Source organism: Mercenaria mercenaria, chromosome 6 (assembly GCF_021730395.1).
Source record: "Mercenaria mercenaria strain notata chromosome 6, MADL_Memer_1, whole genome shotgun sequence".
Classification (NCBI taxonomy): domain Eukaryota; kingdom Metazoa; phylum Mollusca; class Bivalvia; order Venerida; family Veneridae; genus Mercenaria; species Mercenaria mercenaria.
In genome coordinates this window covers 22,189,799-22,210,166 of record NC_069366.1, presented here as the reverse complement: position 1 = coordinate 22,210,166, position 20,368 = coordinate 22,189,799, and the positions used below count along the sequence as shown (strand labels likewise).

Here is a 20,368-nt window from a genome sequence, read left to right as displayed (position 1 = left end):
CCAAATAGAATGTAAGCCTCCGCTGGTCACGAGTAGTCCAAATATAAATAGTACTAATCTTTTTTCCTTTCCAAGTGCATTTTCTCGACAGCAACGTGCTTACATTTACCCTACCGTGTTTCAGTATATATCACTTTGCATTCTATTGAAATTGGCATGTTCCTATCGCATGCTGGGTAAAAATGGCGGCGTAAGAATTTAATGTCTCGAAAAGAGAAATTGAAAGAAAGCGAAAAGTAGTAAATTCAGCGGGTTGTATTTACCGAACTGTAGTTTTCTTATATAAAAGTTGACACCCCTTTTTCTTTTTCTTTTTGTAAAGTAGCGATCTAGTTCTTTATGAGAATATAAGTCTCTGAAAATCTGATATGCTAGAAAATGTCGAAAAACCGTTATGAAGTAAGTGGATTTTATATGAAATAAAGAAGAGCTGGATTTAGTGGTGTTCAGCCTTAAACCACCGAAAGACACCATTTACGTCCTATCCCCTGTATATCAATGCAATGGAAAAGTAAGCTATCTAGGTTATCTGCTTTACAGGATAGCACAGTTATGCGTCTAACAGTCCTGAAATTGTTTTTTTATTTTCTCATATTTCTAGATATTTTCCCATACTTTGACGCATATATATGGGTAGAAGAGATTGTTCTCTTTCCAGCAGTTGCCTTTTCATCATATTTTACCTTGTGAAATTCTGGGGTTCTACGATCACTGATAAATCGACTTGGGTATTTAATGATTCCCAGTACTAATCATTAATGCTGCTTTTCATCATAAAATGATCACCTTTAATGAAAGATTAATATTGATATTTCAATAACTATGACAACTACAAGTATTCATTTACAAACTTCTGCGATTCTTGCCTCTGATTTGTGACTATTATTTGCCTCTGATTTGTGATTATTATTTGATATAATTGATATAAAATGTCTCCTAGGATTCATATGGCAGTTTGTGCTTTCGAACGCGCTCTCGGATATGATGGCCGATTTCTGCTATTTCGTGTCTTTGTGTCTCCAGGGAGACGACATGTAAGCACAAGTGCACGAAATGATGACAAACTGATGATTTGTCATGTCATTATGTCCTTACGTATCGGGGAAAATACGCGAGGACACGAAACATTGAAGGCAAATAACAATCTTTTAGGGGCAAACTAAAGAAATATTTTATCGGCAAACTGTTCTGTCGATGGTTCTTCGTCCTTTATTTGTCGTGCCTTCATGTCTTCGACCCAAGAACACCTAGGACACGACAAATAGTTTGCCGCTTTTTTGTGTCATTGTGTCTTTGCCTTCTGTTACATTTGCAATTTACATCTTACAACAAAATTGTATATTAACAATTACAACTATCAAATTAGCACATTAAACTGAAATACCTAAAACATTGTTTGTTTTCTTAATTTATTGCTGTGATGCTTAAATATATATTTCTCGTATTCACTGATATCAGATATTTTGTATATTTGATCTTTGGTGTGACTCAATACATGTGTAAATATATACATTTGTTGAAAATTCTTTTGCAAGCCTTCGGACAAACGTTACCCTTATTTTACCAGACAACAATTAAAATCGGAAACAAAACTCATGAAATCAGTATTCAGTGACCAGGAGCAAAAAAAAACCCCTCAATTTACAAGATTTGTCATCGAACAACAGTGATATCCTTTAAAGGCACTGGCCTCAAGATTGTTCGACAAAAACAGAAAACGAGATTTTTTTTAGATATCTGGAAATTAATGCTATATTTCTTAAGAATGCTTTGAAACTTAATTACTGACAGAAAAAAATGTTACGGAAACATGAAAATTAGTTGTTTTTACTACTTTTTACGATGAATATCTAAGCATTTGAAACGCTTTACTTGATGTAAACTGTCTCGATTATAAATATCTATATCTAACGCGTATTGAACACTAAATCCTCTATAGCGCTATTGGTAACGACAGCGGAATACTTTTTTTATTGCCGCGGCGGTCCTTGTTCGATTCACGACGCGGTCATTCTTTTTTTTCTTGATTTGGCATTTTTAAAATGGTTTAAAAACAAATATTCATATTCTAATGTTCATAATTTTGACCAAACTTCAATTCGAAAGAAAGATTGTTTTCATTTTTGTTTTCAACCGCACGTATTGTTCTATATCTGAGAATAAGTCTCGACTAATACAAGTTTTTGTAATGCATTAATTAAATTTTATGTGAAAATGATCTTTTAAAACACCTGATACTGATCTATTTTGTTGACTGTTTATACGATAAGCGGTATAACAATATACCGCAGACAGCTGAAGTTAAGGCTCTATTTCATTTACAATCAAAATATACTTGGTAAGGAAGCGTGTTTATCTTCTAAGAAATATCTAAGATTCAGCAGTATTATATATAAAGCAAGCTTTGGACAGTGGCCATCACTTTGACATTTGTCTCTTCTTGTGCTGGAGGAAATATGATGAATTATACACAATTTATAAAAAACGACACAGTAAAAGTTGTTTAAATTTTGCATACAAGTCTCTCACTGAATACAGTATATTACTGTAACATTGTTTTTAACATTTGAAATATTCACCATTAGGTGGGTCATACCTTAATTGTCGATTAAACGAAATGTTCTGGTAAAAAATTGCATTTATCTTTATTTTATGCAATTTGGAAATGAACCGTAGCTGAAAGCGAGAAATCATTTTAAAAGTCATGGTACATAAATGAGTCATTTCTTACTTTTCATGTTTTTATAGGCAACAGCTAATTGTTTTCAACCATATTCTTTTATTTTTGAGCGAACGTTTAATGTTCGTTTCCAAAAATAACTGGCAAAGAATTTTGCAACAAATGAATATTTACACAATTACTGAACCGTACTTGTATAGCATTTTGAAATTTATATAAAATGTGTAATACTATGCTATTTTCAACATCAAATACATTTTGTAAAATATAAAGTTTTTCTGCATTTATATACAATATACTAAAGTTATAGAGTATAGTCACTGTCAATTTCAAATGTAATACATACTGGTATAGCCAAATATATTGTACTTTTCCATTCTTCTATATACGAAGTACAGTGTCCACAAATTCATATTTAAGGCCAACATTTTTTTATTTTCTGGTTTACGGGTTATTTTTCAAAAAATTTGGGTGGGGGGGGGGGGGACAAATAAAAATAAAAGTCCCAATTTTGAGCAGTCGACCAAATAAATAAAAATAAAACGTCCAAAAGGATACAATTTTTTTATTTTTTGTAAACCACAGAAAACAAGCTTGCAAGCTTAAATTGCATACACGCTCATAAATGAACTATTCTGAACTGGTTTATATCTCATCATCTCAGTATACTGTCGTTTTCAACCACTATCTGTGTTTTTGTATGTATCTATTTTGTAGTAAAAATAAACATATGGAAACATTTTTCATAATAAAATATACATATACCACAGCTGACATTGTCATATCATAAGAACACTGCATAATGTTTATTATATAAATATGAATAAAAACTGCTATTAAAATGGGGATATACAATGACTACTTTAGGTCTGCATCCTGCATACATGCATATTACTTCGCTGGAGATGCAGTCTTAAAAGACAGGCACTGTCATACTAGAAATGAAAAGTTACGAATTGATAAATATTATGCACACTGACTTTAAAATTAAATTGCTTTGGTAAAGTTTCAGTGGCTTGAATATTGTTTTATATTTTACCGACTGTCAGTGCCACCTATATTGTACGACAAGCCAAAACAATCTGAATTTTGATTCAGTTAAAATGTGTACAAAATAACAACCACTCGACTGATGTTCAAACAACATTATCTGAGATTTATAAGACTCTCCACTTGAATACAGGCTGACTCGGACCATGGCTGATTCGGCCCAAATTTACTTGGCTTATTTGGCCCAAATTGTTCCTGACACTAATATCATGAGTTATTAAGTTTAATTTCTGATGCAAAGAATTATTAAAATGCTTATTTAAATGCATAACTGATGCATTTTAGCTTGTCAAAACTTCTTACCTGCTTGTACGGTGTATATTTTATCATATAAATGTCCTTACTTCAAGTTAATTCCCTATTAAGCAAGAATATTGCTGGGAGTTTCATGTCTGATAATTATCTTTTGAGTTACAGTAGCTGGCTAGAACTTTAGTCAAACTTATTTTACGCAGTTCTAGGAAATATTGAGAGAATCTTTTTCATATGGCCATTAGTTCCACTCGGACTGTCCAATTATTTTGACTAGTTTGAATCTTTTATTACATTTATCATTGTCAAGCAATTGCAGGTACATGTGTCATTTTTACATTGAAATTGCACTTTATATAGAACAGAACTACTGAAAATTGTGACATTAGTTATTTTTTTTCTTCTCTACCCCTCAAGACTTCAAAGTAAAAAAATGTGTTTAGCAAGTTGACTCACTTTTGCTCTTCCGTCTTGCCATTTCTTTGGATTCTTTCCTTTTTTATGAATTGTGGTATTTTTCTGACAGTCCCACATGAATTTGATCGTTGTCCAATTATAATATACAGACAACAAATCTCGTACATGTGATACGCCAGATTTTTCAACATCTGGACAGCGTTGACAGGTGAAGGTCTTTTTTCGTAGGTGATTACTCCTAATGTCGAGCTTTAGATGTTGTATTTTCTACTCAGATCAAATTTGTTTACAATACTTGTTATCTCTGCCAACTTATTCCAAAGATTATTGTCTGTAAACTTGTATATTTTTCCTATTTAATTTCACACAATGTACATTCATGTAGGCCGCCATTTTTCATGCGTCTACTGATCTAGATTAAAAACCTCTACCATACAGTTAAGCTTTTATTTTTGGAAGCAGCAATTATGGACGGTCGGCGGGTAAAATGAAAATAAAAATACTGAAAATGACTTTTATTTTTATTTTGTTTTGTCAAAAAGTAGGGTCGGCGCTCCCGTAAACCAGAAAATTAAAAAATGCTGGCCTAATAAATAGTACATACAGTGTTTAGTATACAGTATACATGGTTATCACTTTCACTCACCTTTAACTGACGAGATTATTCCCGAGATTTTGAAAGAGGAATTATCAGACGTGTGATCACCGCTTGATAGGACCAACCTTACAGCGTTCAAGACTGACCTGAATACAACCTCTGTTCTATTATCTACGTCATCTGTCAAATTTACACAAGGATGCAATTTCAACCCTTTACTGTCATCCTTCAAAGAAATGTCAATTAGCTGTATGATATCTAATAAGCATTGATTCCCTTGCCTGATCGTGACGTTTAACGTTACAGTGACTATGTAGCCAATGTTTGTTCTAAAAATAACATCATGTGTGGTTTTTGCTGGAAACATGTGCGGAAACATCAAACTAGAAAACTCCATCGTTTCGTTTGGTAGAAGCGTAATAGTATTGTTTAGCTTGCTGGAATTTCCTTGAACTGAAAAATAAAAAGTAACGCAAAATATAAAACATTTCATTAAAGCGCCTACATAAAAATATGAAGCGTACAGTACACTTAAACTTGTTTAAGCGGCAAGCCAAGGGCGTCACACAATCTGGCTTTAGTTAAAAGCAGATGGCTGCTTAACACAACTACAAATTAGAACAAAATGTCATTTTGGGAGGTTAGCTGACTGGCCCCTCAAGGCTGCTGAATACAACTGGCCGCTAAGGCAGATTTAAAAAAATGTAAAGCACGCCATCCACATAAAATAAACTTACTGTTGAAAATATTTCTGAAACATGACAAACCTTGCCGTAAATGCAGGAGAATTCCTTCACCTCTCCTAAGTTGAGGAGCCGTCAGGCAGAAGCTTATATTTCCACTGTCTGTTAGTATATACCGAGAAAAGTAGTCCAAGCTCTCTACACTAGCGCCACCACAGAATGTTTTTATCACGTTGGAGCCCGACATTAGTTCAAAACTACTGTCACTACAATGACTGCCCGGTAACGCCAGTTTTTCTATTGTAACAAGTAAACGTATATCATCTGGCAAAACAACATTTGAGCAATTTTTAATTCCATCAGGAAATGCATGCGGGTAATTTACAGAATGCATAGTGATAAGAGATTTGTCTTCTTGTTTCATTGTTTGAAAGGCTTCCCCATTTTTGACCCAATACCAAGTTAAGTTAAACCCAGCCGCCGTGATATCTTCGTCCGTTTTAAAACGTATCGCTGAAGAGAAAGATTTTGATATGAAGGTTACTGCCTCCGAACTTTTGCCACAATATTTCTTGTCTCTTGTCATTCCAATTGTTTCAATATAATCATATAGACACTGGTCTTGAAATTCAATGTCATACGAAAGGAGTTCGAATATAATTCTGTACCCTTGTTTTGCTTCGAAATTAAAATACTGATTTAAATTGTTGCTGTAATTTCTGCCACCACCTTCGTATGTACCCAGCTGTCCAACACGTGTTGTGCAGTTTTGACTAGACTCGTTTCTTTCCATTCCTTGAAAATTAAAAAGTAATCATGTCATATTAACATACACTGATTGCTCTCTAGTGCAACAGATAACTTTCAATAATTATGTGCGATTTCAATTCTTGCAAGAAGATATGTCACCTTTAAGACAAGGTTTTATTTGAAATCCTCCGATCATAACTTCGGTCAGCAATAAAATATATTATCTTCTACCACTGCTCAATTTTTGGGAAAGAAATGAGTATCTGTATATTTATTAAATAACCATAGCCTTCGCGTCGTTTGTGCTCTTAATTACCACGATTCAGAGTTCAAAATGCACAGCGTAAAGTTCTCTTAAATGTCACCGGATTAACCATTATAAAAATCAAAAACACTGCTAGCGTGTGACATCGCTCGTCTGAAAGTACTAGACAATATTAAAAAAAGAAAAAGAAATATGGTTCTTGGCCTTCTTAACCATCTTAATTGATGACAAAAATATTTGAAGTTTTAAGCTATAGCGAGTATGCAAGAAAAGTGATCTTAAACAAAAAACAACAGAGAGGTTTAAAAAGGCCCATAATTCTGACAAAATGCAAGAGAGAGTTATAGTTCGTGGCCTTCTTACTAAACAAGTGTACAAAGTTTCAAAGCTATAGCTCTTATAGAATTTAAGAAAAGTAGGCCTAAATAAAAAGAAATTCAAAGGGCATAATTCAGACAAAATGCATATAAGACTTATGGTTCTTGGTCCACGTACTTGCCTAAAGATTATATACAAGTCTGTAAAGTGGACCTAAACACAAATTTTAACCAAGAAATTCAAATTTTCTAAGTACAAAAAGGGCCATGATTCTGACAAGATGCAAGTTACAGTTATGGTTCTTGGTCTGCTTACTAATCTAATGATGGTAAACAAGTGTATAAAGTTTCAAAGCTGTAGCTTTTATAGTTTTTGGGAAATAGCGGAGCTAAACAAAACGTTTAACCAAGAAAATAAAATTTTCTAATTACAAAAAGGGCCATAATTCTTACAAAATGCTTATCAGTGTTATGGTTCTTGGCCTACATAGTCAACTCATAATGATAAACAATGATATGATGGACCTAAACAAAACGTTTAACAAACGACGACGCCGACCATCAAGTAACGACAATAATGAAATGTCCCGTAGATAATCTGCAATGCCACTAACAATCTAGTGGCGGCGAATCTTTCTGATGTCTCCCAACCTATTGCAATATCTTAAGAGTATATGCAGGACTTATTTCGGATTCTGAACATAGTATGATCTCTTGTCTGTGCTTGGCGGCATTTACCGACGTCGCCATTTAACATGATGCGTTTCATCATTAGATACTATTAAACAGATAATGATGTCACACATTTGAAATTTGGCAGCGTGACGTCAAAAGGATATACTGATAAACATAAAAACAAACAGCGAATTTTTGACAATTTGCTTAGTTTTATTGTATCATAGCTCGGTGTTTTTTCTTAACAAATGGGGTGCAGGTAAATCGTATACACTGAGTACATGGTGCGGTAACTAAAAGTGTGCAGGTATTTAATACCCGCACGCTAGTTACCGCACTGTTGGATAGGAAAGTATGCCAGCATGTATGGAACAGTAGACAGCGAAGTGTATCTTATTGATTTTCTGCTCTCGCATTGGTTTATTTTACCTGGGCTTTACACATTTGTAAAGCAAGGATTTTAAGTACTCACTGAACTGCTGTATATGGCAATGTGGAACGCCTACAACTACCATATATGGACGGCTATGATACAAAACAGAAAGAACATTAAAACTCTCGGGTAAACGATTTATACTCGGGGGCTACGCCCCCTCGTACAAATCGTTTACCCTCGAGTTTCAATGCTCTTTCTATTACATAGTTTGGGTATAGATCACAAATTCAATATTGTTACACCTTATGGAAATGCGCCGCTCACGTGTATCAGAGCCCAGTAAAACTTAAGGTACTTCCGCCATCTTGAATTTAGAGTGACCTTCATTTGAAGTGTGAAAATATAGTGAACAAAATCTTTCAAATGCAGCTGTTCCAGAATACAAAACAGCTCAGTTTGCAAGACCTGAACTAAAAGTAGCTGTATAAAAAAGTAAAACTAAAATTTGGAAATAAACAAAGAAGATATTTTACCTGTATTTTTCCAAATTTTTGGTTAGATTTATAAATCCTTTCAAAATACTTTATTATAAATTCATGAATGGCAAAAGTAAGTTCAAAGTTTCAATTAGTGCATAGGAGAATTGTCTTACTGAATAGAACTAAACTTATTACAAAATCTGTTTTCAAACTTGACCACCTCATGTATTAAAACGAAAATAAATCTGTCATATTGCTATTTTCAGCATACATAAAAGTAGTGCAATGTGCGGACAATGATTTTTGTACGTATGGTGTACCAAACTGCCTAAAATTGTAAGACAAGTCTCAGACTTAATGTGAACAAGATTTGGCAACGATCCAAAATTCTTTTCAAGGATTGTGCAAGTATAAGAAAGGTTTAATTTATTATAGTGGACTTTATGTACTTACGCGCTGCTTATCTCGCAGAAAATTTGGTGGAAATGGAATTTTCGGCACTTCCTGCGGTAACTACCGAAATTACTTAACGTAAGTTTCTCACTCATATGTGATTGTATATTCTAGCATAAAACTGTTGTTCTTGTCACGTTTTTAGGGGGTTTTAAAAGGAGAGAAAACGTGTGTTAACAGAGAGATTCTCGCGCTCACGTGCTGTTATAACACCATTTTATATATGTGCATTCCGTGGCAGAGCGTAAACGTATTACTGCCCCAAAACGGATAATTCAAATGGAAATGACGTCAACGTGAAAAAAAAACAACTCTGATACTCCCGCACATTTCATGGAAAGTTAATGATATGAAGGATAATGTATTCATTTATTGTTTGTTTGTTTTTTCGCGTTTTATGCTAGAATAGCGTTAGCGCATGTTATTTTCGTTTTATAACATCTTCAGAATCCCTCGGGATTCTGAAGACGTTATAACACGAAAAAACATGCGTTATCCCTACATTTATACAGTCTAACCTGTACTAACGGTCACCTCCGATCAGCGGTCACCTCCGTTCAGCGGCCATTTTATGACGCCCCCGACGGATTTTCCTATATTTTATCACTTTATTCAGCGGCCACCTGCCGTCCGCGGCCAGCGGCCACCAAAATTGCCTCCCGACCGCCGTATTTGACCCCTTTCAGCGGCCATTTTTCTTCCAAAATCAATTATTTTTAGGCAATAATCGCCGAAGATACCCGATTTTTGAGAAGCACGTGATTGCTAAGTTTCGCGTGACTTCACCACAAGAACGACAAAATGACATGAGCTTCTCAATTAAAACTGATAACCAAAGGTGTAATCCCCTTTTTGTTATGATCAAATGGCCAGTAATTATCGGCAATTAGCGTGTCACCTCGGGTCAATTTTGTTGTTCACAGTTTGACCTCGGTTAAAGATAATACTCGATAACTAGCTAGTAGTATAATATTTGTGATTTTTCATACTTCTGTCATCAAAATACTATTGAATTTATACGAAATTAATTCTGTTTGAAAAAAAATATAAACCACTCCATCTTTTACCGAACGTAACGGCAATCGTAGATTTTAGCGTAGACAATAAGCGCGGAGAGTAGCTTCCCTTACCAAAATGGCGAAAATTGTAAACAAACTTGTTTTGAAGTTGGAAAATTGTCTGTAACAATTTTTGTAGTAAAACAATCACGCCGAAGTTTTAGATTGCTAAGAAGACCATTCGTATTGCGAAGGCAAATGCACGTCATTGTATCCTGGTAAAATAATAATGGGAACCCCCCCCCCCCCCCCCCCCCCCAAAAATGGGCCTAAAGGCTAAACTGGCCAGAAGTCTGAAAAATACATATATTGGCTGCACCTCCGATCAGCGGTCACCTGGCTTTAGCGGCCAAATTGTCTGCTTCCCTTGGCTGGCTGCTTAAGACAGGTTAGACTGTAAATTATAAAACAATCGAAATATTTGCTTTATCACGATATATGCAAATATTTTTAGACAATCTTGAAACATTAGGCCACAGTATTTCCGCATACTGGTCCGGGACAAGTTCGATGTGTATAGTGATTCCTTATTAGATGTTTCATGCGTCGTAAACTAACCAATTTTGATATATCGACTTTTTAAACAATATGAGAACAATGCAGCATGTTTTTGAAAACACAGTGAGAATAAATCGCAGAAAAAATGTACAGCCAAATATGTTAAGAGGTAATACAATTTGTATACAGTTGTAGATAACTACAAAACATTTTACAAAATGCAATCAGTTGAACTTCTCACGCGAAAACCTGATGATTAAAATCAGCAATATCTCAAAAGTAACTTTTCTGCATCTTGGTTCTTCGTTAAACAATGATATTTTTTCACATTTTCATAGATTTAAACTGATAATAAATGTGCATTGAAATTCCGGCATAGAAATGGACACTGACTTTACATTACTGTGTTGACAGCAGAAACAGCGGTCCAGTACTAAGACTGTCTACGAAACCAAGGATAACGAGTTCTTTATCTGAAAATTACGAACATTGGGATCAGTGTTCAGTATACACCTGAAAATGATAGACTTGCTATTTGCCGAGTGCACACTTGTTTTCTATCGTCGTCAATATAAAGTAGACTAGTAAATATTTGTACACATGCATAATCTTATAAACACCTTTAATGTATGTTCTCTGAAATGAACAAATAACTGACTCAACTGAGACACCATACTTTAAAGTAAATTTACTTTAGTCACCACGAGGTTCAAATGCACGTGAGTCTCGTGATAATACATGCCTTTAATTTCACATGGTTGAAGTGTAAACAAATAGTTAAATTTGCTTCGTTTTATTTCTCACGGAAAAGATCGGACGGTTTTTTACATTGGAATAATTATAGAACATCTATGCATTTAAAGTTGAAAGTTGATTGTTTTCTACAGGACGTAAAACTGAAACAAGTAAGCACTTTTACTTTTTCAGCAATGTTCCTCAGGTGAACTTTGACATTGTTTACGCAGAGAAGTCAGTTTTGTGTCATCTTGAAATGTGTAGTTCGGCTGAAACGTATAGTTCCCGGAAAAGATCTAAAATTGTTTATTTTGGGATTTTTGTTTTATTTATAAATTCAACACAATGTGTAATATTTCTAGTTTTTGAAAATAATTGAAATTCAACTTTATTTTAGAAAAAGTTTCGATCTTTCAGTAATATTTTGTCAGCGGATACTTACAAATTTTAAGTGAAACGGCTTTCTTGTCCAAGGGAGGTGTGTAAAGCGAAAAACTATCATTACACATTGCGTTTATTCTTTTAATGTGAAGGATCGGCAATAGATTAAGGAGATCGGACAGTGAAAAACTATACTAAATGGATATCTCTAACCATGAATAAGGAGACATACATATTTCAGTAAGGAAATCTCAGGTAAAAGAACAATCATATATTTTATTCCTTGAAATAAACATGGCGGCGAAATATTTTAGAAAAACTGTGCACGTGTTTTGCGCATTAGAATGTTTAACGACATTTTCTTGAAAAAATAACGCTCGTATGCACTATTTTGGCATTTCTTTGATTTGAAAATAAATCTTTTATAGCAATTTAGGTTGCATACGATACCGAAATTTTGCACCAAAAATGTTCACTCATTTTCTTCCAAAGCACTGTGGAGATAGGGTTCAGCGTAGCTTTCATGCTCGCAAGTTTACCTACAGATATATCTTTTCAATTTTTATCATATATTTTTTGTGTACTTGCATTTCGAAAGCTGTTTTGAGGGGTCTGATTTTTCACATGGATTTCTAATTTCAATTTGCGGAAATACCTTAAAACATCTAAAAACAAAACATTTTTCTAGATTCTAGTTGTTGCTGTTGTTATTTTTTTTAAATAGACAAAATATGTGTGTGTGTGTATGCGCGTGCGTGCGTGCGTGCGTGTGTGTGTGTGTGTGTGTGTGTGAAATAATTACAATCTGACGTCAATAAAAATGATTTGTTTCCAATGGTTACGATTTATTGGGGACAACCCTCGTACATTAGCATTTATCAGTCCATCTTAAAAGCAAATGAGTGAGGCATTGTTTGTATAACTGGTCTCCATGCATATTTGATGACATACTTTCGCTGATTTTCTCTTTTTGGTGTAAGGCGATTGCCAACATTATATGATGTCAACGTTTGTTATAAATATAACACTGCTACAAATGTCTTCGTAGGTCGCCTAAGTAATCAATGTTTAGTTTTAAACTTCCGCACAATGTTTTTTTTATTTATGTAGATAGACTGGCATCATATTTATTCAGAGAATCTTGTTTTTGTGTGTTAACTGAAACTCAAGAACAAATTACAATTTCCTCATACTTTATTTGACCTTTATGCATGTTATATGGAATGTGGAAGGAAAATGTTTAAATGTTGACGTTTCCTCTGGATAAAGGAAATACTTTGTGAGATTTTACCTATTACGTACTGGTTTTGAACACAGATGGAGCCAGTATACAGTATACAAGTCTACTAGTATACAAGTAAAATTCTGGTTTCTACCGGCGACTAATGAACTAATCAAGTAAACGTATTATATTAAATTTTATTCGATTCCAGTCGGCGCAGAGGTTTAAGGTCTAATAACAAAAGGTTTCATACTGCTGTCTTCCAAAAAAAAAAAGCACTTTTTATTCAGTAGCGGATTACACTGATAATCATTGTGCGAATTCATTATCTGAAAGAAATATTTGAACCTATCTTATCATACATAAACTTTGTGGAAATTATGAGAAACTATCAAATCCTTTTTAAGCATAGAACGGAACTAAATAAAATGATAGAAGACTCGCTTTGGTTTGTGTGTCTATGAATGGTTATGAAATAAAACACAGTTTAATCCATCGGCAAATGTTTTTTGCTGTTGTATATGAATACTAGAAAGAATTCCGGCAAATCTATCAAAATAAAAGATTTTTATTCCTAGACCAGGAAACAACTTAACTGTTCTACGTATTGTGGTCCCAGGTGCTTGAAAAACTAATTGTTTTATTAAATTGCCTATAAGATATGAAATAATATCTATTTAATATGTCTATTTAGTAAAAGATATAGACGGTGTCTGTCAACTTGGTTTGATATATTGGTTGACCAGCTCAGACAACACACTTTATATACACACTTCTAATCTTCTTAGTAGCCGACATTTTAATATTAAACGTCGCAATAAAATCTACCGAACAAATATTGTATTCGCTGCCTGCCAATAATCATTTTACATGAAATTTAATTAAGTACATGTACCTAAAAGGATATGTTTAGAAAGGTTAAGAATCTTTGTAAATGTATGAACATGTATACGAATTCAACATATTTCAATTACATCTGATTCTAATCCTTTATGCACAGTCAATTCATTCAGATATATTGACATGTAAAAATGGGTATATACTCTAGCGTGTTTCATACCTTATATTAAGCACTAATTAACCTGTAGCCTGCTGGCGGCAATCGATTCTGCCTTTGCGACCAGTGTAGACCAAGATCAGCCTGCACACCCGTTCGCTATTCAGTCAGTAAATTTTCAGTGAACACTCCTTGGAATAATAAATGGTATTGCCCAAACTGAATGATGGACCAGTCCATTTTAGAAATTTAGCGGGCTAAGGGTTAACATAAAACCAACAGACATCTTAGACGATTTCAAAAACACCACTAAGCCTTGTGACTATTTAACTTTGACCCATTATATAGGTTTAAATATACAAGTATCATGAATGGGATAAAGGAAATAAGCACATTTGGCCCCTTTATGTGAATGTCGTAAAATAATACAAGCTGGAGAGAGACAATATTAACGTAAATTTCGATTTTTTTAAATTTCTCAATTCTGTCCACTGAATCATTTTCGAAATCTAAGGTATCTTCTCTTTGAAAAATACTTCAAACCAGATTCACCAGATATACGTCAATAGAACGACCCCACTTAACCTGAAAGTTTCATACGAATCAAATCAACTGCAATTTTGAAGATATATATAAAACGACTTGAATTTACAATCGTATTTACCTCATGTCATGCTAAATTTCTGATGAATTCGATTATTAGAATAGATACTACTACCTATCAAGGTCTGTTTCCACCAATATCAACAAAAAAATCAACGAAACCCGACGTTACAATACGGATGAATCAAACATGAAGAAGAAATCAAAGTTACATTTATGATGTAATTTCCAAATGGAAAATATATTTGCAATTATAATAAGCATGGATGTCATTATGTTCCCTATAAAATCTGCAGAACACCATTTAATTCATATAAAATCAGAAATTTACATTACGTAAGGAATTTATATAAAGATAACACTCCGGTGTAAAATTAAGTTTGTATATATGTTCACAGAATGAAATTTTTTAGATGCTTGGAAGCAAAGAGAAGTCAAATAAATATCTGATATCTGGCAGTATGCCAATTTATATCAAGTCATGAAAACATATCAAATTTTGTCCAGTCGTCAAGAAACTGACCATCAAAAACAACTATCTTGCAATGTCGATGGTAGAAACAAGTAAAATCTAGTATTAACTAGAATTGTATCCATAGGACACGGATGCCCCACATACTGAGCAATCATGTATCAAGGTAGTTTGAACCCATTCCTTCAAAGACTTCACTATACCCTATATAGTGAAATTAAGACAGGGCCATAACACTGGTAATCAAAACCTTGAAATGTCTGATGGTTGCCGGTTTTTGGTAGATTTATTTTCTGTTTAAATGCCAGTTTATAAATTTACACGACTGAGCAACAAATACAAATTGAATGTGCCTCATATCTAAGATAAACTCTGCCTGACCTAGCTTGTGATGTAACAATGGACTGGAATACCTTATCATTGATAGATCTTATATAGGTCACAACTACAGTTAAATAGTTTTCCCTATATATTCTATATAAAACTGACATTTCTTAAAGAGCTACCAAACATAGCTAGACCCATTTCAGAGAACAAATCCTTACCTCATTTTAAAGAGTTATGATAAAACTGATATAAAATGAAGAGAAAAATAGGGGTCATGTATCTTCTAAGAGAGGTTTCTCTGGTCACATTTGCTTACTGTAAACTGACATCAAAATCACACTGCTGTGACCTGGAAGTACTACTCATACTACAATTGAGATTCACTTCACCAAATACAACCTGCTGTCCCATATTTCCTACCAAAATGTCACAAATACATCCACAATGAAATTTAAACAGAAACTAGCTTTAATTTAGACCTCTGTTGCCATGCCAAGCGAAAAATTAGTGTTCAAATACCTGGCAGCCATTACGCGACTAGACCAGATGGCTCCCACGCTGGTTCCTTTAGTTTAGTTAGGCCTATAATCTAAATGGTCAGTGTGAGTGGATACAGGTTGAATAAGAACTGCTTGTTCATTGATAATTCATCCGCATTGTTCATGAATGGGACTATTTTGTGTAGCACATGAACATCCTTTGGATGTGATTCAAAATAAAATAAAGATGCTATGATTGTCAGAAATACACTTTAACTTTGGTAGCGGGATAAACCCGCAACCAAAAATGGTTACAGCCCATCCTGTATGGTCATATTCAGATAAGACTGTGTATCTTAGCAAACTTTAATCAATTCCTTCAAAAAGTGTATGAGGAGTTGAAACACACCAATTTTTTCACTATGGCATATTTTGTGAAATTAAGAAAAGGCCATAATTCTAGAAAAATAGCTAGCAAAAACAACACCTTTTTATGGTCATCTACGCATATCAAATGCCACCCTTCGAGGGGAGGTGGCATAAAAACTACTGACATGTTATATAGCATATCCTTGAATGATATTAGATGTAAAATGTAAAACACGTGTTTTTAAGAGATAAATCGAAAACAGAAATAACCCGACATCAGGTGTTGCAAGTACCAGCATTTTCTCTTATTTCTAGGTAACTTCAAATTAATAAGATATGTTACAGTTACTTTAATATACGTACGTTTGGCAGTTTTCTGACAGATAACGGCATTCAAAGACGAGCACGGAACTTGCGTGATAACAGAGTCATACTCCATGAGAATGTTTCCCGCGTATTTTTGACTTCCACAGATTTGCATAGCATCGCACACTGAATCTATAAATAGATAAGACCGAAATGTATAAATTCGGTGTCTGCGTAAAAAGTAACTAGCATTAAAATAACTATTAACCGTTATTATGGTATACTAATAAAGTGAGGATTTGTCAGATTACACCATAGTTACCGCCTACCTAGCTTAACCATTCCTCTGTCGCAAACAATTTTAAATCTCCATTAATATCATAAATCTAATTAATTTTTCTTATCGTCTGTAGCAAATAAGGAAACAATTTCTCTGAAGATAGTTTTTGCATTATTATTTGATTTATTAGCGTAAGTAGGAGCTTATACCCAACGAAATTATACTTATCTTTCAGATATAATATTAATTTCATTTATTTCTTCAGATATTTGAAAATAGCCAGCGGATATAACGATGTTTATATGTATATACCGTTTTCATATATGAATTATCTGTTTCATTTATACTGATCAGGCGTCTTTTAATTAGGCCATAGATTTTATATTGTTTCATTAATATATAGTAAAATTATATGTCTATACAATACAGATGATGGAATATGAATTCCTTTTATTGTTGATTCTTACAATGTGAGCATACTCCATTATATTCTAATATGACACCTGGTTATATGAGCCGCGCCATGAGAAAACCAACATAGCGGCTTTGCGACCAGCATGGATCCAGACCAGCCTGCGCATCCGCGCAGTCTGGCCAGGATCCATGCTGTTTGCTAACGGTTTTTCTAATTGCAATAAGGTTTGAAAGCGAACAGCATGGATCCTGACCAGACTGCGCAGGCTGGTCTGGATCCATGCTGGCCGCAAAGCCACTATCATAACGGTTGGTTTTCTCATGGCGCGGCTCATATCTTTTATTATCTTAAATGGATAAAAATATATAAAACCGGGCGATTTGAGCTCAATTGCATTCCGTGTATAAGGTTTACAAAGCTGCCTTACCATTATTAGAGGTGAATGAATTATTCTCTGAACTGCTAGGATTTTCAACGTTTACCCAGACCTTTTTGCAATCTGGAAATAAATAGGAAAGAAATAGTGTTAGTCTGAGTAAAATCGAAACATTTGGCTGCCTGTATCATTACACACGACAGTTATTCTTCATACATTCTTGGACGTATTCGACTGCCTACATCACTGGCACCAGATCAGAAAGAAAATGCCTCCGTACGTGTTATACCCTACCCCTAGGTATTCTATAAGAACCATGGTCATGAACGAGAAAATACACTAACCCATTTCAATCGCGTATTTCATACCTAAAACACGCAGTTCAGTAAATGTGTACTATTGATATTAAACAAGCGATAGTTTATCTTCCATCTTGCACCAGTCACATTGTCTCAATATTCCATATTGCAGAGATGCTCCATATATTTTATGCTTTAGTCAACGTTACAGAAAAAACTTGCGTGAACTCCCCTAATGAACATCCGGTCTAGAGGTCACGGCAGTGTGCACATGTTAAACGATATGTAAACAAACTAAAACAGAATGCAATATATTCACAGTTTTACGATAAGACTCGAAATGATGAATGGAATTCATCTTGTATATGATTTTGAACTTGAAATCATACATTGGTATACATCTGTTCTGTTTATTTAATTCATTTTGCACATTTATGCTGCGTATAAACATTTTAGCGTACACGTGTAGTAAAATGACGACTGACATACATCTTCACATCAGCCTATCAGAGTGTGTCTGTAATCTAGAACGGAACTTCACCAGGGAAGTTCAAGTAAGTTTTTTGTGTACTTTGAAAAAACTGTAAACTACACGTTGTTTTTCTAAGATAAGAAGTATTGAAGAAATGTGACCGGTACACAACGGAAGATAAATTACCGCTTGTTTAATATCAATAGTACATATTTACCGTTGAACTGCGTGTTCTAGGTATGAAATACGCGATTGAAATGGGTTAGTATATTTTCCCGTTCACGACCATGGTTCTTATAGAATACCTAGGGGTAGGGTATAACACGTACGGAGGCATTTTCTTTCTGATCTGATGCCAGTGGCCTACATATGATAGTCATTATCCACAAGTGACCTGAAAACTTATGACATGTAACCTTGGGTACAATATGGTTATGTAAATGTTTATGTAACGAGATACCATGTGGTATAAGATAATTATTAAAATTTTGTTGTGTTCTGTTCTTGTAAATTAATTAAATAAAAACTTGTAAATCTGTTTCTCCAACTAAAACCACAACACACGCCGCCGCACGTTTTGGCTTACGTGCCTGTGAGCACTTGTATACTAACTGCTTTAAGGTAACTCTACACATTCGGATCAAAGTAAGGTCGTATGCTTGATTTTGTGCTAGACAAATCTGAAAAATTAAAACTCCTGCATAATGGGAGTCTATGGGAACATCATAATTTCGTGACCATAAATGTTTCTTAACTGTACATTCAAATGAAACTTTTCAAAGTAACGCGTGCTTAGTTTAGGACATTTGCCCATGACTTAAGGGATCCGCAAATATTAAGCTGATTTGCAGCCTTTATTGGGACTTATTTCACCTAACAACATCTTTTACATAATTAATTTATCTCTAGAAAGAAAGTAATTTTGCCGTTTTATGAATGTGCACATGTGATGACATTCATACGCAGGTTGATATTTTTTCCGTATGCCGGTTCCAGAACTTATTCCATGCTTTCCGGATGTAAATGACGTTCCACAATAACTTCCGTTCTATAAAACATGCAGAACTACCTTAAAGTGAAGCTGACACGCTGATACACATTGTGGTACTTATGCGATACATCATGGTGCATCAGTTACATAATTCATAAACATTGCTCATCTAATATAATTCATGCACGAAATTATAAAAAGAAATTTTTCATGGTATCTCGTTTGTCACGCATAACCTAATGAAGTCTTTGACATGTTCCACTATAAACACATACCACACACGCAAAAAATATCTTAATCAAGCACGCTTCCGTTACAGTGCGTCGTGACAAAAGATCTTTGATATTACTAATTATAAAAGTGAATTTTACGTAAATACTTCCGTTATAACATATAAATTTCAAAGATCACTTAAAATTTTCACTACATGTTTTGTATCTAACGTACTGCAAAATTCGAAATCATAATTGAGCCGCGCCATGAGAAAACCAACATAGTGGCTTTGCGACCAGCATGGATCCAGACCAGCCTGCGCTTCCGCGCAGTCTGGTCAGGATCCATGCGGTTCGCTTTTAAAGCCTATTGCAATTAGAGAAACCGTTAGCGAACAGCATGGATCCTGACCAGCCTGCGTATCTCCTGACCAGACTGCGCGGATGCGCAGGCTGGTCTGGATCCATGCTGGTCGCAAAGCCACTATGTTGGTTTTCGCATGGCACGGCTCATATGTAACAAGGAAATAGTTTCGCAAATGTTGAATATCTATCACACATTGTATCAATTTATAGGACCGTTTGTCGTATTAGGCCGTCTTTTCTATATGTATGACCATTTGTCCTATAAGGCCGTCTTCTTTCATATTTCATCGGTTTATATGACCATTTGTATTATGAATCCACCTTCTTTGTATATGAACATATGTCATATCTGAGAAATATCTAAATACTCGTGTTAAATAAACCACTCAATTTCACCTACCAGTAGAAGATAAGATGATATTTCAACATACCATGTGTAACATTCAATATATCAGCTGCAAAGTAGCCGGTCTTTGGTTGACCGGAAACAACACTAGCTCCAAGGGAGGAACATG

The 20,368-nt window shown here is 34.5% G+C and overlaps 1 protein-coding gene across 1 annotated transcript in view; it reads right to left on the bottom strand.

The window, feature by feature from the left end:
* Positions 1-18,664, bottom strand: part of LOC123549434 (uncharacterized) — a 37,620-nt gene extending 18,956 nt beyond the window's left edge. Inside the window, exons 1-5 of the mRNA XM_045337537.2 lie at positions 18,652-18,664; positions 17,565-17,636; positions 16,500-16,634; positions 5,765-6,475; positions 5,046-5,450 (exon numbers count right to left, since the gene is read on the bottom strand). Of these exons, the coding sequence (XP_045193472.2) occupies positions 5,046-5,450; positions 5,765-6,475; positions 16,500-16,634; positions 17,565-17,636; positions 18,652-18,664 (1,336 nt within the window). The remainder of the gene's footprint in view (positions 1-5,045; positions 5,451-5,764; positions 6,476-16,499; positions 16,635-17,564; positions 17,637-18,651) is intronic.
* Positions 18,665-20,368: the final 1,704 nt, after the last annotated feature.